Raw genomic sequence first — 12,496 nt, 5'->3', positions numbered from 1 at the left:
GAAACGGTCGAAGTCGGTCCAGCGTCCGAATTTGAGTTTCTTGCCTGGAAGTTGGCATCAACTGGATGTTGACCGTAAGCCAAGAAGATCAAATCAGACTTTTCTCTTTCTTGTCTGTTTCAGAAAGAGCTCCAACTCCTGTCGGGTCACGGAAGTGATGGCAAATTGTTTTATAAGCGCAAGTATGTGAATGGACAAGATACTGCCCGTCAGCAAGAGACAGGACCTCGAAAAATTCGGCAGATATTATCCGATCTAACCGGTCCTTTTCTCATCATTTTGCAAAACATCTCAAGCCACTGGCTCGGTGTTGGTTTCATTTGTCTCTCCTCGTTCTAAAATCTGACGTAGTCATCACGGATTCAAGCCAACACTTCAATGTCAAACCATGAGATGACGAAAGAGTAGCAACACCTTGTTGGCCCAAGCCATGTTCTCTCACTCCGCCCAACGAATTCTTAATTTTTTTTTCACCACCGACGCTCTAGCCGCCTACGTCTCATACAAGCGGACGAGCTGGGTCATGCCTGCCTGCAATGCTGCGGTGCTGCAGCGTGTCAACCCTTTGCAGGAACTCGCAGGATACATTGCGCGTACGCATCTCGAATATAGGTGCCCAAGCAGAATGGATAGAAGTCTCCTGTGGAACGTCAATATGCCTCCTCAGCCCAAAGGTAGAATACTCACATGTTGTGTAACTTGAGCACATGTAAGAACGGCTTATGGTCTGTTACACAATACCAGACTGACATGCTGTTTGGGTACTAAGTAAGCGGGTGGGTAGGTCCTCTATTTGACCATTCCGACATTCTCTCATAATAGGAAAGGAGAAAAGGCGTGTAGTTTCTCCGAGACCCAAACGGAAACAGAATTCTCTATGTCTGCTTGCGGTCTGGACCCGGAGTTTACAAAGTGTAACTCAACCGTATCTCGACGAAGCCCGAATCCGTCGTTGCATCTTTGGTTAGGTCGATGTACATGAAATAGAGAGCACACTTCAAACCGATAACAAAGCGAGTGTGTCGAGTGATGGTTCTTTTGAGGGTTTCTGTGAGAATACTGGCTTGTCTACTTACGAGTACCGGTTGGGCCTGATTTGATATGCTCTGACTTGATATTCTGCGTCAGTGGCCTGGTATATTATGCTGCTTCGAATGGCCTTGAATCGACCAATCCAGGTAGCATATGAAGACGTGGGACAAGTAGATCAGCTGAGATCATGTCTGACGAGATCTTGTGTGTCGCAAATTGATTGCTTGATTCAGTACCCTGATGATCAGCTTCGGTACTAGTACAGTACCTTTGTAGATCTGTATGTATGTCATCCGGCAGTAGTTGGTTGTGACGACCGGCGACACCTGCGTGGCGTAAGATATTTTTGCCAATTGGGTCATGGTTTTCCCAACACGTCCTCTCTATTAGTCAGGAGTCAGGTCCGAGAGGGTGGTAATCCCCATGCAAGCACACGCATTGACGGGCCACAAAAGATCAAACCAACAACATAAACACAAGTTCAAGAAATGAGAGGTGTCATGGCTGGCAAGGCTGAGGCCAGGAGGAATTTTTGTAAGTATTGGACGCTGACGACATATGGATGCCTGTCAAATGTCGACGAGCGGTGGAATGACAGGTAAGGTTGTTTCGAGGTAATCATACCTACTGGGACTGAGGGTTATACCTGCGGTGAGTAATCCCCCGGGACCCCCGCGCGTAGTCCGTGGAGGAATGGTGAAAAAAGAAATTGCCGAAGGGCCAGAATCCCGTCAAGGTGAACTTGGCATCATAAGGCATGATGCGATCGAAGAGATATTGAAGCCACAACCGCCGGCAATGCTCTGGCCTCAGTGTGGAATGATCACCAGGCGTGATAAGATCAGGGATGTGATTGGAGACCGACTGGGGAATCGAGTGATGTAGCAGCTATGCGGGCGGGGGTAGTGGGTGGCATGCATGGTGGTACTGATTTGACCTTCCCCTGGGAACGCTTTATTTGCTAATAAGCCCAGTATTGCGACCTAGCATCTTGCCCGGGTGTGCCAATCTGGCACCTACCGAGCCAACAACGAATCTTGATGGAGTCTAGGGTAGGAGCGGCGTTGGACCCCCCAGTGATATGGATAATGGCTGGCCGTATGGGTCAGGGTTGATATGCATTCGTTGTTGCAGTTTGTTGTCCTTTTGTGAAGGTGTCAACTGAGCAGGCGCTGGCAAGGGCTCTCGATATTGGTGTAGGATGGTCTCGTAGACTAAGGCGCTGGCAGATATAACAACGGCTGGGTGGAGACTCCAGACGTCACCTGAATATCCCGCCGATGTCATTTAGATTCCATATCCCTTCATCCCAGAACTCCCAGGGTTTCCTCATAGCTCTCTCCCAGTTCGGACATACTATTGACTTCGTCAACAAATTTCAGCATATAAGTTGATGTGACTCTGTAGCCGGCTTTTTGGGGGGTCAGATCCAAACGCTGGTGAGTGTGCACAGTCCGTAGGGTGTCTAAGGTCCGTATCCTTTACACAATTTGGGACCCTTTGCTAACGGTTGAGAAGGACCGCGCCCGATTCATCGGAGGACACCTGTCGTGGTTTCCTTTTTGGTCCAAAGCCATTCCAGTTGAGGGTTGAGAGGTAACAGAGCCTCCTGATTTGGCACTATAACTTTATTTGCCAAGGTCACGGCTAACGCATCCGAGTCTAGAATCGGGGCATCTTCCAATTCAACATAAACGTGAGACCCAGCTGTTCAGCCAAGAAGCGCTGTGCATCCAGCCCGTGACACCTCCCTAAGGGACGACACAACATCGGACTACTTGAACTTCCACTAAGATTGGACTGCTAGGTCCGCGAGGAAGATAAATTGGATGGTGCCCTCGCCGTGTTCAGCAAACGAATCGACCACCATCAGCAAAGAGCCTTGACTAAGGAGCTCGACCTCCCTCCTCCCCGTCCTGGGATCTTCAATACCTCCTTGCGTTCTTTCGGTCAACTTGCAGAGGCCACTTCCCCCACCGCCAACATGGCTCCGTACATACAGGAGCCGGACATGCTGTCCAGCTCTGGGTACTGGGTTGTAGATAGGAGGATTATGATTGCAATACCCGATTCCAGCGACCACGTGAATCCACAAAGGCTTGCTATTGAATCACCGAAGCATGTCATCAAACACTCGCTGATGGAGGCAAATCCACCGCTTGATACAGTCCATGACCTATCATTTGGGGTGGAACTAAAGTTCTTGCTCCCTCTCCTTGTCCAGGGTGAAGAAGATCCGCAACCCGAAGACCACAGAGAGGTCAGCATGACACAGCTGAAAGACAGCGAAGCCACTCGGCGGGAACAGATTTATGAATCCATCGCCAAATCCATAAGCCAAGCGGGGGAGAAGTCGACAACCATCTCTCGGATCACAAAAGATGCAAGCCACGAGCGGGCATTCTGGAAGTCGCACTGGATCGTGAAGAAAGCCAACTCGGCCGAACCCACACCAGAGCAAGCCAATCTAGAGGGCTATGTGTGGCTGTCTGTCGAAGTAAGCTCGCCATCACTGCCAGCTAAAGATGCCGAGACCAAGCCTCGGATCGAGGCAGTATTGCGCTCGCTCTTTTCGGGCCACCGTCTGGTCGCAAACTACACTTGCGAAGTGCACGTCCACATCGGACGCACAGACGGACAGTCCTTCAGTCTGGCCACTTTGAAAAGACTAGGGACGCTGCTGTGGATGGGCGAAGAGCAGATGCGAAGTATCAGAAATCCAAGGTCGCCCAACTATCACAATGTGTATACGTGGGGATTCGAGACACGAAAATACAGTCGCCTGGCTTCGAGGGCTCAAGAACTCGTACTCCGAGAGCATGGGTCGGCGACTTGCCAAGACGGGGTGCTGGTCGAAGATTGGCAGGTGGCCGAAGTGCTCAAGACCCATCCGGAAATGCAGACCAAGGACCGAAAGGCCATCGAGGAGCTGTGGAAAGCAGGATCGCATATGGAGCTGGGACGGTTGTTGTCGGGAGAAAAGAAGCCCTATCGACGACTCGGTTTCAACTTTAGCGCCTTCGGTCTGGAGGACGAACGGGCGCGGAATAATCCTCGGACCATGGAGTTCCGCATGATGGAAGGAACAACCAACATCAATTATATACTGGGCTGGCTGTCCATCTGCAATGCCTTGGCTGAGGTGGCGGTCTTGAGGTCGGACGGTCGGTACCTCATGGTGTTGGATCGGTTGATAGGACATCGACACGCCCGGTCATGGTCAGTTGGAGCTCAGCGAGAGACCGATTCGGAGACGCAGGGGCAGAGATGCGGTCGGGAGTTTCGAGAGATCATGGATGACTTGGGTGTTCCACGAGACCTCTATCGAGATCTAGAAGCGAAGGTGACACTAGAAAACGAAGTCTGATTAGCGCGGAGTCGGAGTTCGTACAGACAAAAGCGAATGAGTGGAAGCATAAGTACCTCTACTTTGTTAGCATCCATGGGCAGGGCTCGAACGGAAAGGAATCGGTTGCATTGGACGCGTAGAGGTAGACGGGAGAGGCCATTGAATGAGGGCGGAGGACCGCGAAAGAAGGAGAACAGGAGCCGAGGGTGAGGAAGGTTTCCATCTGAAGAGCACTGCAATCTTTCAGTTATGTCAAAGAAGCAAAAGGAAGTCGTACGGTGGAAGGAAGCAGATCGTGCCAGATAGACTGCAGTGGTCGAAAGAGGAAGGAGGTCTTGGGGGGGTGGGGGGTTAAAGCGTACAATATAAGACTGGTATGTTTGTTAGTTTGGTTCTTCGGCCATAGGTTGAACAGGGGAGATATAGAGCTCTTATTGGCTTCCTTAGAGTTTTCGTTTGGAGCGACCAACAATGACCAGGATGTAATACGCCACAAAAGCCTCTGTTTATACCTCCATCCGTCTCCTTAAAGGCCTTCAAGCTTGAAAAATACAAAAGAAAGAGTCCCCTTTCAGTGCCTATCTGTTTGAAAATCGAATACTTCCTCACTTTCCGGGGCTCTCAAGTGGAGATGGGCGTTTTTTTGTACCAAACTAACAAACATACCAGGGTTAGATTGTACTATAGAGTTACGAGTTTTCTTTTCATACTAGTAGCATCGACCAGGCAGGCACTCATCGGAGCGGGAGCATACGGTACGGAAATACAGTGCATTCGTCCTTTCGAATTTTTTTTACCTTGCCGCCGAGAAGTATGGTATACAAGGAAAGCAGCCGGTTCGTTGTGTTCGCGACTTGCCGTTGTTGTTGACACCGTCGGAATGCAGTACTTCAAGCAATGGTGCGTGCACTCTGAGAGTACGGTCGCCAATTGCGGGGGAACAAATGGATATGTAGAGGTAATATCCAATCAGCGCGGCGGACGGGGAAGTGGGTCATGCCTTAACGCACGTTCCTCTGTCCCTCAAGGTCCTCAACTGACCGTCAAATCACATTCTAGTTGTTACACTAGTAGTGTACAGTGAAGAGAAGCAACGAAGCAGTTCGTTCTCCAGCGTATTGACACCGTGCTGGCAGCCATCATGACATCATTCCTCTGTTTACCCCCATTGACAGTTCAATGAAAGGACCTTCAATGTCTCTTAAAAAATCACTGGCTCCCACCTGCAGTCGTATCTCGTCGCGTGATCTAGCTTCCTTCCCTCAACCTTCTTCGATTTACTGAAAACTTTCTGCTGGTCAACCCACCCCTGTCAACATGGCGCCCAGTACAAGAGAGGCTAAGGCGAAGGAGAAGGCTCCTGATGCGGCACCTCCTGCCTCAGAGGCTGAGCCCGGCTCCAAACACAAGGCCGACCCTGATTCGGAAGACGCTAGCGAATCGCCCAAGGCCAAGCGGAACAAAACGGAGATCGCGGATGGCCATTCGAAGAAGAAAGAAACTGGGGAGACCAAGAGTGCTGCCGGTGTCGAAGCCGAGAAGACCGAGTGTCACGGAGAGGAGAAGGATGACCGAGACAAAAAGAGTGCTGTTGAGCCACACGGTCGAGACGCTCCCGAAGCTGTGCCGTCCAGTATTCTCGAGAAGGGTATCATCTACTTTTTCTTCCGTGGCCGTGTCGGCATTGATGAGCCTTCTGCCGTAAATGAGATTGCGAGGAGCTACATCATCCTCCGCCCTATCGAGAGGGATGCCAAGCTTGGAAGCGGTCCTATTGGTGATGCTGGCAACAGCCGCTTGTGCGCCATCCCGAAGAAGGTGCTCCCCCAGTCTGGCAAGGACAGGTGGATCGCGTTCGTTGAGAAGACTAGCGCCTCGTTTCAGCAGCTTAAGGATGAATTTTTGGCGTCCAATGACTATGAGACCAAGACAGCGGGTACCAGACACTCCCCCGCCGCAACGCCTGTGGCCGAGGGCGTGTATGCCATCACCAGCACTGGATCCAATAGCCACCTCGCGTACATTCTCACTGTGCCCGAGGAGCTCGGGGAGGTCCAGAAGGAGCTTGGGTTGAAACAGAAAGGCAGCTTCATAATCAGTACCAGAAATCCACAGTATCCTGCCCCAGCCAACGCGCGTTTACCAAAGGGTCCAGAGTATCCTGAGGAGTGAGTTCACCATGCCATATCACGAACCCAAGGCTACCAGCAAAAACCTAATCACCATTTCTGTACAGGGTCCTCAAAGAGTTCCGGTCTCGTCGATGGATGCCCACACAGCCCAAGCACCTCGACGTAGTCAATACTCAGTTCCTTCTCATTGGCGAATCGTCCGGCGTCGAAAAGGCTCTGGAGCCGCAAAAGGCCGATGAGAAAGAAAACAAGGAAGAACCAGCCGAGGAGTTGGAGAAGCTTGAGGAGGAGGATTTACAGAGGCTTAAGGGTCTAAGCGATGATGACTCTGGTCGGGTCTTTGCGGACTTGGAGGTCAACGCCAATGACTATCCCAAACTACAGACCACGTTCTGAGATTCCAAGTGGAACAGCTTGTCGACGAGCTTTTGAGGCCTTCCACCCCGCTTGTGTCGGCATACCGACGCCACATCTGTCGATGGGCTTTACCAACCTACACTACCCAGTAAGGAGATCAGCCACTTGAACTAATGCCTGCCCCTATCCGTTTCCGCGCCAACCGAGGTGTGTATCTGCCAACACCAACAAAAAAGCCCCTGGCTCGATCCCCCTGTGGTCTGTAGTACAGCTTCCTATGGTAGACGGGCGCCGACCTTCATATGCCTCTCACAATACCTTGGATGTTCTTTCAGCCTCCGAGGGGGGGGGGGGGGGGGGGGGTCCTCGATATGAGTTCATGTAAAATGTTCATATGTGATTGAATTCAATCGCAGAGCTGGATGTACCCTGAACCAAAACATGGATGAAAGCAAGGTCTGCCTCAAAAGTCTGAAAGAAATACAAAAAGGGGAACCAGTCAAATCGCGCATCTCGTTTTTGACATTCATGGAAATCTCAACTTGTAAGCACGTTGAACAACAATCGATTTGTCAGCACACTTATGTTGCACTTGGTGTTGTGGTAGAACTTGGGTACATCTTGCAGATGCCGGCATGCATGATAACCACCGGTCAATCATCTACATAACACCTGGTGTGGACAACCCCAGCAGTCACCCAAGCCTCGACAAACAGAAGGCCCCAGAAGTAGATATAAATAAAAGGAAGAATCAAAGGAAAAGAAGCAAAACATACGGAGAGAAATTGAAGAACGAGTATTTATAAGTGATAAAAGCAAAAAGATAGAAATGAATGCCCAATAACAGGATTGAACTGTTGACCTTCGCATGGACTTGATATCAGAAGACTGATATTAGTACGACGCTCTAACCAGCTGAGCTAATCGGGCTCCGATTTAATGACTACTTGCTCCACTATTTCTATCTATATTCTGTTTCAATTCAACTTGCGAGTACATGATCTCTATAGCTGATTTCCACGATGATACGTTCTGAGCCGTGGCCAGTAATCACTTGTCTATAATCAGTTGACCTCCGGTAAATCGCTTGTAAGATTATCGCTGACAAATATGTCTGTCCCGGATTCAAAGGATCGATCACACATGATCATGATTCCGCTTAAGCCACCTCGGACCTCATAATCCTTCAATCTGACTTGTCTGTTTGGACTCATTGTAAAGGTTAACTTGTGTGCTTACCAGTATAGTAGCGTTTCCGATTCATGCACTTGCTCGATTTCAAATCGTGCTTACAAAGTCAACCCATGTGGCTGCCTTGAAGGTCCATGTGCCATATCACAACATCAGTCGGTAGATACCATCATAGGGCAACATCTGTATCTGGATGGGATTGACTTGGGTAGAAATTTCCGATAACAAAGCTAATAAATAGTACCGTGAAGCATGACTCCAGGACGTTACTGCAGACATCCGTTTCCCTCCCAAAACTCCCAGACTACCATCAATCTTCTCAGGGTCACTCCCACGAAAATGCTTGCCAAACTACCCCCAAACCTCTCTCTCCTAGGGATTCTCCTCCCCATCTTCATAAGCCCAACACGTGGCCACAGTTCCGCCGCTTATGAGCTCTCTCACAGCTCTCACAACCCACTTTGTGCCCCTCTATCCTTCACCCTCACGGCGACCGCCTCGCATATTTCCCTCGCCTCCCCTCCCGACCCTTCCAACGAGACCGAAATCCTCGACATCATCAACCAATCCTGGGATGGCACTGTCGTGGCAAACGGAAACCATACCGTCAACGGCACCTTCACCCTCAAGGCCATCTATTGCAGACCTTCCCACAAAACCAAAAATGAAGGCGTCCTCCAAATCCTCCTCCACGGCGCCACCTACAACAAAACCATGTGGTCCGGCTACGGCTTTGGTTATCCCTACGACTGGCAGTCCTACGCGACCAGCCCTTCGCAAGGCTACCACACCCTCGCCCTTGACCGTTTGTCTCACGGAGAGAACGACCCGCGCGGTCTGGATCCGTTGAATGATGTGCAAATGCCGTTACAGACGGAGCTTCTGCACCAGCTTATCTCTGTGATCAAGACTCAGCCCAACACCAAGACTACCTCCCCCAAGACCAACCCACTGGGAAGGACCTTTTCCAAAATTGCCTTGGTAGGGCACTCCCTAGGCTCCTACCTCTCTGTTGCCCTCGCCCGTTCCTACCCCCTTGACGCCTCCGCCTTGGTCTTGACAGGCTACAGCTTCCGTCAAAACACCTTGCACGTGCGTTCCGCTCCCTGGGCGTCCGCCCCTAGCGTCTTCCCTGATCGATTTCCGTCCAACAAGTATCTTGACAACCTAGAATATCTAACCATCGCCACTTTGGAAGGCCGGGAGAAGGGGTTCTATGACAACGCCACCGATGCTGCTGGTAGGTCATATGACCCTGAGTTAGCGAGGACGGATTATGAATACTCGGATGCGGTCACGCTAGGGGAGGTGGTAAGTCTGGGGGATTGGGGCGTGGGTGCGGAGGAATTTGAAGGTCCGGTGTTGGTTGCAACGGGACAGAGGGATTTCGTTATGTGCAACCCGCCGGAGGAGGATTGTGTGAAAAGGTTGTGGGAGACAGGGCAGACTTTTCCGAGGGCGAGGAGATATGAGGTTTGGTCGCCTCGCGAGACTGGCCATGATTTGACGCTGAGTTACTCAGCTGGGGAGACTTTGGAGAGGGTTCATGAGTTTTTGGGGAGGGAGGTTTAGGTAGATATGATCTCCCTGCCTGCAAGAAGAGGTACAACGAGAGAAGGTATGACAAGTGAAGAATGGGACAGATAGATGATACTGAAAGCGTTAGCGGGCGGAGTATGCATTCTTGTGAAGTATCGGTATTTGTCCGTATCAAGTCATACGTTCTTTGCCTCGCTCTTTTGCTCACCAAACTTTTCTCGCTCCACACACCGCTCGGCATGGTGCCGTTAGTCAACAACACCTTGCGGCAAGACAGCAATATAATCCAACGGTGCCAGCTCGTTTCCGTCAGCCACTCCCGTAATCTTCAACACATCCCCTTTCTGGATTTGGACGTCACGAATCGTAACCCTCGTAGCCGAGTGTCCATCAAGCTTTGTAGAGAAAGTATGGCCTAGTTTGTCTTCCAGATCTCCAACCCATTCCAGCAACAACTTCCCGTTGAGGAACGCCTTGTAGTGCGCCTTACCCCCGATCAAGTCAAAGTAGTTGATCGCGACATCATAGTTGCCCGAGTCAAAGTTGAGTTTCGTAGTCGCCTCTCCCGATGTGTGGTCGGAAACGAGAACCACAGCAGTTAGATTCGAAGCTGTCTCAAGTGGGTTGACCCCGGTAAGCTTGTAGTTCTTCAGTTCCATGGTCTCAACCTCGATCCTGTACTCATGTCTCCCCACGCGGCCGGTGCCATCTGGGATGCCGGAGAGATTATAGTAGAATTGACAGATGGAATCGCGCCAGACTATGGAGTGACCGGCCTGGTAGCGAAGGCGGAAGAGAACGTCATTGAAGCGCTCGGTATCAACCTTGTTCCGAAGTGATTCCCATGCGATGGGGAATGTCTGTGCTGTTTCGGCACCGGCGTAGTGAGCATCGTAAAAATGCTGTATCACTGACTTGCTGGTCTTGAGAACGTGCGTGTAGTTTACGTGATGGAACCAGAGGAGGAGGTCGTCCGGAGTGGTCTCGATGCTCTCGAACTTCTCGGCTACTTTGGCGGGATACTGGCCGGAGAAGCCGGTGCCCGTGGAAACCGTTCTGTCCATGCCGATCCCGTCATGGTCTGCACGCGTCCACTGTCCCCAGCCGTTGTTGTCCTGGGACGCAGGGTTCGGACCGTAATGGGTGTACAAGATATCGGTCAGTGTCTGGATACCAAGGTTGCCAGTGTAATTTTCGTAAGCTGGCCATGACGCCATGGATATCTCCGTCACTACTCCAAGTACAAGAGGGTCTGAGCCAAATGTGAGTCGCGTCCAGTCTTCGAGTAGAGCTTGCGGGTCTTGAGAGGGATTCCAAGCCAGACGGCCGTAGGCATACAAGTTCGACATAGCCAAATGGCTCCCTAGCCATGTGGTGTTAGTTCCAACATTGACGACACCAGCGTAGCCACCACGCTTGTTGCTGAACCGACGGCCGGCAACGACATCACGGACAAGTGACGGTTGATCGCCAGCCCGAAGATCGAAATCCAGGATCGTCTTCCACAATGGTGCAACATATACCAGGTGGCTCTGCTGACCCAGATATTCTTGAGTGATTTGAAGTTCTATCGCGGTGTTTGTCTGAGGTATATTGGCGAACAAAGGCGACGCTGGCTCTCGAACTTGAAAGTCAATGGGTCCGTACTTGATCTGCACAACAACGTTGTCCAAAAACTGGCCGTCAAGACCCTTGAAGAACTCAACTGCATGATTGGCGCGGTCCGCTTTGAGGTCCGCTGGGTTGATGTGATTGTCATAAACAAAGGCTCGAAACATAACAATGCCGCCGTGTGGCTGCACGGCTTTAGCGAACAAATTTGCACCGTCTGCAAGCGTGCGATTGTAGGTCAATGGTCCCGCTTGCCCTTCCGAGTTGGCCTTGACCAGGTAGCCTGCCATGTCTGGAATGCGCTTGTAGAGGCGGTTCGTCTTGTCGGTCCACCAGGAAATCACAGATTGATCGAGGGGATCGAACGTTGACAGTCCTCCCAGAGTCTGGGGCGATGCAAAGTTTAGCGATATGCCAATCTGTACACCGTATGGGCGCATTGCATCTGCTATACGGCCCAGTCCATCAATGTTAGCATCGGTGAGCAAGTTCGCATTGGCGTTGACGTTGTTAACAACGATGCCATTGATGCCGATGGAAGCGAGTAGCCGAGCATATTGGGAAACCCTGTTGAGGTCCTTGGGAATGGTGTTGTTGCGGAAGAAGATGGAAGCGCCCGCATAACCGCGCTCAATGCTGCCGTCCATGTTGTCCCACTGATTCACCCATCGAATGGGGGCGTCTGGGTTTGCAATCAGGTCGGCATCAGAGAATCTTCCTTGGGCGATTCTCGAGAGATAGTCGAAGGCTCCGTACAAGGCACCTCGCTCCGTCTGACCCAGAATCACCACATTTCCTGGTCTCACGCGAAGGAGATAGCCATCATCAGCCAGAGTTGTAGCAGGTTTCACGCCGTGAGATTGTCCGGTTGTAGCGACCAAGATGGTTGACCCTAACCATTTGTCGGGTTCGTGATAAAGGGGAAGAGTCTGGTTGAGGATGCTTTTGATGCCTGCTTGTAGCTCCTGGCCTGCGGTATAAACGGGGCTGGTCTTGTTGGTGCTCAAAGCCATGATTGCACCCGGTAATCGCAGGTTCGGGGGGCGCTGATCGTTGGGAAGGGGCGCATATCGTAGCCAGCCGTTGATACCGTTCTCGATCGCCGATGCCGCGGCCGGGAAGGCCAGAAGGCCCCAGGAAACCCGCATCTTGCTGAGTTAATTTGCTGCTTCGGTCTCTGCTCGGCTCTAACTCCGGTACCAATGCTGATCTGGTCTGGACCAACGTCTTGAGTGTTTCGCAGAGATCATCCGTATTGATATATGCGGCAATATCATCGTGAACG

At 51.2% G+C, this 12,496-nt stretch overlaps 4 protein-coding genes and 1 non-coding gene across 5 annotated transcripts; 3 read left to right on the top strand and 2 right to left on the bottom strand.

The window, feature by feature from the left end:
- The first annotated feature begins 2,538 nt into the window (after positions 1 to 2,538).
- B0T23DRAFT_373691 (uncharacterized protein) lies at positions 2,539 to 4,794 on the top strand. Its single transcript, XM_062836810.1, has 3 exons — positions 2,539 to 2,626; positions 2,697 to 4,381; positions 4,456 to 4,794. The coding sequence occupies exons 2-3, from the start codon at positions 3,017 to 3,019 to the stop codon at positions 4,519 to 4,521; spliced, it is 1,431 nt and encodes a 476-aa protein (XP_062695447.1). The 5' UTR covers positions 2,539 to 2,626; positions 2,697 to 3,016; the 3' UTR covers positions 4,522 to 4,794.
- Positions 4,795 to 5,491: 697 nt separating this feature from the next.
- B0T23DRAFT_451512 (uncharacterized protein) lies at positions 5,492 to 7,213 on the top strand. The gene is made up of 2 exons (XM_062841118.1): positions 5,492 to 6,549; positions 6,618 to 7,213. Exons 1-2 carry the CDS (start codon positions 5,699 to 5,701, stop codon positions 6,907 to 6,909), a joined length of 1,143 nt encoding a protein of 380 aa, XP_062695446.1. The 5' UTR covers positions 5,492 to 5,698; the 3' UTR covers positions 6,910 to 7,213.
- A 491-nt stretch (positions 7,214 to 7,704) lies between these two features.
- On the bottom strand, positions 7,705 to 7,800 carry B0T23DRAFT_t79. Its single transcript has one exon. It is a non-coding gene; the product is annotated as a tRNA-Ile (tRNA).
- Positions 7,801 to 8,400: 600 nt separating this feature from the next.
- Positions 8,401 to 9,633, top strand: B0T23DRAFT_312648 (Alpha/Beta hydrolase protein; the record flags this gene model as incomplete). The annotated part of the gene is made up of 1 exon (XM_062834699.1): positions 8,401 to 9,633. One exon carries the CDS (start codon positions 8,401 to 8,403, stop codon positions 9,631 to 9,633), a length of 1,233 nt encoding a protein of 410 aa, XP_062695445.1.
- Positions 9,634 to 9,848: 215 nt separating this feature from the next.
- Positions 9,849 to 12,488, bottom strand: B0T23DRAFT_402356 (alpha-glucuronidase precursor; the record flags this gene model as incomplete). The annotated part of the gene is made up of 2 exons (XM_062838662.1): positions 9,849 to 12,363; positions 12,412 to 12,488. The coding sequence occupies 2 exons, from the start codon at positions 12,486 to 12,488 to the stop codon at positions 9,849 to 9,851; spliced, it is 2,592 nt and encodes an 863-aa protein (XP_062695444.1).
- Between the last annotated feature and the right edge of the window lie 8 nt (positions 12,489 to 12,496).

The sequence above is a fragment of the Neurospora hispaniola genome, assembly GCF_033458365.1.
Source record: "Neurospora hispaniola strain FGSC 10403 chromosome Unknown B0T23scaffold_2, whole genome shotgun sequence".
In the NCBI taxonomy this organism is placed as follows: Eukaryota; Fungi; Ascomycota; class Sordariomycetes; order Sordariales; family Sordariaceae; genus Neurospora; species Neurospora hispaniola.
Note: the sequence above shows the minus strand (reverse complement) of the source record. Positions and strands in the feature narration are given on the sequence as shown.

Bases quoted from the DNA above. Each gene is read 5' to 3' on its own strand.
- B0T23DRAFT_451512 (XM_062841118.1), top strand. From the start codon at position 5,699: ATGGCGCCCAGTACAAGAGAGGCTAAGGCGAAGGAGAAGGCTCCTGAT. The intron at 6,550-6,617 runs GTGAGTTCACCA...ATTTCTGTACAG, and splicing joins GGTCCAGAGTATCCTGAGGA to GGTCCTCAAAGAGTTCCGGT.
- B0T23DRAFT_373691 (XM_062836810.1), top strand. From the start codon at position 3,017: ATGGCTCCGTACATACAGGAGCCGGACATGCTGTCCAGCTCTGGGTAC. The intron at 4,382-4,455 runs CTAGAAAACGAA...AAGCATAAGTAC, and splicing joins ATCTAGAAGCGAAGGTGACA to CTCTACTTTGTTAGCATCCA.